This window comes from Palaemon carinicauda, chromosome 1 (assembly GCF_036898095.1).
Source record: "Palaemon carinicauda isolate YSFRI2023 chromosome 1, ASM3689809v2, whole genome shotgun sequence".
Taxonomy (NCBI): Eukaryota; Metazoa; Arthropoda; class Malacostraca; order Decapoda; family Palaemonidae; genus Palaemon; species Palaemon carinicauda.
The window spans coordinates 214507189-214511257 of NC_090725.1; the positions used below are offsets into that span (position 1 = coordinate 214507189).

The 4069-nt window shown below is 47.4% G+C and overlaps 1 protein-coding gene across 1 annotated transcript; it reads left to right on the forward strand.

Annotated features, from left to right (window-relative positions):
• The first annotated feature begins 310 nt into the window (after positions 1 to 310).
• Positions 311 to 1075, forward strand: LOC137638130 (uncharacterized). Its single transcript, XM_068370224.1, has one exon. It carries the CDS (start codon positions 311 to 313, stop codon positions 1073 to 1075), a length of 765 nt encoding a protein of 254 aa, XP_068226325.1.
• Positions 1076 to 4069: the final 2994 nt, after the last annotated feature.

Below are 4069 nucleotides of genomic sequence, written 5' to 3' on the forward strand. Positions count from 1 at the left end.
CAAATAGAAGTTATTTCAGGTAGGAGTTCTTTCAGGTAAAGGTTGGGAGATGTCAAATAGAAGTTATTTCAGGTAAAGGCTGGGATATGTCACATAGGAGTTCTTTCAGGTAGGAGGCTGGGCCACGAGACATTGATACATTTAGGGATTGCTCTCTAGGCTTAGAGGATGTAGGCAGTCGCAACATAGGTACTGTTAGTGGTCTTCATTGAGTAGTGCAGGTTCTCGGCCACTCATTGGTTAGGTCAGCTACGATTCAACTAGGGAATTTTGTTAGCTCATAGGGAGTGCCGGAACGGGGCCTAGGAAAATGGAGACCCTAAAGGTTGCGCAACTGAGAGAGGAGTTGGAAGTTAGAGGCCTCCCAAAAGGAGAGAACAAGTCTGAATTGTGTCAGCGTCTAAGTGATGCCCTAGAGAAGGATGGCGTAGAGGTACAGGAGTTTTTGCAGGGACTTGAGGTTAGGCAGGATAGTGGGGTTAATCAGGGCCATAAGGTAGGCGAGTGCACTGAAGAGCCCAGGGAAGAGGAAGGATATTTAAATTTGGGGGATAGCGCATCAGTCATTGGTATGCAATCTGTTGTTTCCGGGAGATCTCAGCGGTCGCGCGCGAGTTCTACTGGGAGCAGACGTGTATTATTAGCTGCTTCTAGAGCCAGGTTGGCAGCACAATTATGGGTGATGAAGGAGATAAACGCCATAGAGCGAGAGGAAGCAGCGCTAAAATTTAAGAGGGAGATGGAGATAAAGGCCATAGAGCGAGAGGAAGCAGCGCTAAAATCCAAGAGGGAGATGCTCGGTTTAGAGGCAGAGTCAGCTGGAGTGGAGGCAGAGGAGAAGGCCTTAACAGAACTGAAGGAGAAGGAAAAAGAAATAACTCACATCCCTAGGATAAGGGAACACACAAACCCTGATGTAAGCGGGAGTGAGAGACCCATGCATTTGAATACGGAAGCGCCCGAGATTGGGTTAAGTGGATGCTGTTGCTCGGGCGGGAATGACCAAAGGGACTTGAGCAATAAGGAAGTTATGCAGGTGCTAATCTCTTGCAGCCTTAAAAGCTTGATGCCCTAGCAGGATATAGCTAAGTTTGATGGGGATCGTACAAAGTATTTTAAGTTCATTCGCTCATTTGATGAAGTCTTTAGTAGCCAGTTGACGAATGATAAGGAAAGGCTGAGGTATCTGGATTTATACACGACAGGCATGCCAAATGATATTGTGGCATCCTGCATCCACTTAGAAGCTTCAGAGGGCTATAAGCAGGCAAGGAAGTTGCTGGAGGAGCGATATGGCAACCTTGAACAGATAGCCACCGCGTTTGTGGAAAAGATCATTAAATGGAAAAATATAAGGGAAAACAACGCGGAAGAGTATGACGAGTACTCGGTGGCACTCAAAACTTGCAGGAATGCAATTTCGTGTATCCCTTATGGCATTGCCGAATTACAAAATCCAAAAACAATGAGGTTGATCATTAGCAAGTTCTCCTTTAGGGTGCAGACTCGATGGTGTAGAGTTGCTGATAAGATTACTGAGAAAAAAAAGAGGACTGTGTCGTTTGATGATTTGGTAAGTTTTATTGAAGGAGAGGCTAGGGTCTTGAACCTATTTCAGAGGGGCAGAAGGGAAGACACCCTTCGGGTAGGAGAAGGAAAAGCACCAATCAAGGCTGAGTGTTCAACTAAGGCTAGGAAAGTTTCATGTAACAGAAATGCCCCGCTTTCATGTTGGTACTGTACAGGACCCCATATAGTGGATGAATGCCACCAAATATCTCAAATGGGACCTGAGGAAAAACTGGGAGCCATAAGGGAGTTGGGGCTCTGTTTTGGCTGTCTGAGAAGTGGTCATAGGTCTCAGTATTGCAGAAACAGGAAAAGTTGTAACATATGCAAGGGAAATCACCCAACTCTGTTGCATCGACACCAGGAAGTAGAAGTGGTCCAAGGAGTAGAAGTGGTCCAAGAAGTAGAAGTGGTAGGATCTGAGCGCTCAAATAGAGCTTTAGTGGTTCAGGAGGAAGGAACACATGACAAAATTGCTATGTTCAGGGCAGTTAGAGGAGGTAGCATTGGTACAGGGATGTCAGTTGTGCCGATAAGGGAAGGAAGGGAGGTTTTCACAAAGGCTTTCTTGGACAATGGGAGTTCCACAGGCTTTGTCTCGGAAGCTTTAATGCAGACCCTAGGCAGCACTGAGAGGCAGGACGTTAAGGTGAATGTTGAAACCATCAACGGAGTAGGGGAAGTTGCATGCAGCCTAGTCTCGGGATTGTCAGTATTGGACTATGAGGGCAAGACTTGCATTACACTCCCCCCGGTGTTGAGTGCCCCTCGCATACCAATTGATGAGTGTGATGTGGTCAGGTCCGGAGATCTGGAACGCTGGCCACACTTGCGAGAGATTTACATCCCAGAGGTAGAAGCTGAGGTAGGTTTATTAATTGGGAACAATGTGCCTCACCTGCTTGAGCCAAGGGAAGTTATTAATTCAACACGCCTCCATGAACCCCATGCCATACGAACATTATTGGGCTGGGTGGTATGTGGAGTAAAGGACAAAAGGTGTCAAGAGCATGTCAATAGGATCCAAGTGACAAGCAAGCGCCTTGAGTTAGACCGCATGCTGGTTGAGAGTTATAATCGCGAGTATGACGATGTTGCATCTAACAGAAGGGAAATGTCTGCAGAGGACAGGAAATGTCTAGAGATAATAGAGAAAGGGGTTAGAACTGTAGGAGGAAGTTACGAGGTGCCATTGCCTCTGCGTGGCAATCATGGGCCATTGCCAGAAACAAGGGACATCGCATTGCGCCGTATGCACAGCCTTCGTAAGAAGCTAGTGAAGGATGGTAACTACGCTAAGCTGTATAGTGCCTTCATGAGAGAGATGCAACAGAAAGGCTATGCTGAGCAAGTGACTGCAGCCAGCCCGGGAAATGTGTGGTACATTCCTAATTTTGGTGTGCAACATCCAGACAAGCCAGACAAGGTCCGTGTTGTATTTGACTGTGCAAGCAAGGTGGAGGGTACATAATTGAATGACCTACTATTGCAGGGACCTGATATGATGAACTCTCTGTTGGGCGTGTTGGTAAAGTTTAGGGGAGGCCTATTTGCCTATACAGGAGATATAAATACTATGTTCTATCAGGTACGGGTACCAGAGCATCAGCGGGATTACCTCAGGTTCTTTTGGTGGGAAAATAGTCTTGACGAGGAACCCAAAGAGTAGAGAATGGCAGTCCACCTGTTCGGGGCCTGCTCTTCTCCGAGCATTGCAAACTTCGTGCTGAAACAGACGGCAAGCGACTTTGGGAATGAATTTTCAGAGGAAGCACGGTTCACAGTTGCCAACAATTTTTATGTAAATGACTGCTTGAGAGCCGAGGATCGCAAAGATGCACTGTTAGTCAATTTGTTAGAGGTTAAGGAGCTCTGCAAGAAAGGGGGATTTACATTGACAAAGTTCAGCAGCCCTTGTGTGGAGGTTATGTCATCGATCCCGAGGGAGTGGTACAGTAGGAGCACCTCAGAGCTTATAGAGGGATCAGAGTCACATAAGACAAAGGCTTTTGGAGTACAGTGGGACTTGGCCACTGATGAATTGGGTGTCCGAGCAGAGCTAATATCAGTTCCAAGGACTAAGCGGGACCTGTTGTCAGCCATAGCCTCGATTTACGATCCACTCGGAATATTGGCGCCAGTTTTAATCGAGGGTAGGGTCATCATGCAGTACCTCTGCCGATTAAAGATAGCCTGGACATGGAGTTGGACCCTGACACTATGGACCGTATCAAGGCGTGGGTAAAGAGGCTGAGCCAGACTAGTGGGACCAGTGTGCCCAGAAGCCTGAAGGTTATTCCATGGGAATCAGCCACCCTAGTACAGTTGCATTTGTTCTCAGATGCAAGCGTCATGGCTTTGGGAGTAGTGGCATACTTGCGGGTCTCGGATCCGTGGGGAAACGTATCTTGCAGATTCATCATGGGAAAGGCAAGGGTAGCACCATTGAAGCATGTTTCAGTGCCCCGCCTAGAACTTAGTGCAGCGGTACTGGCCGTAA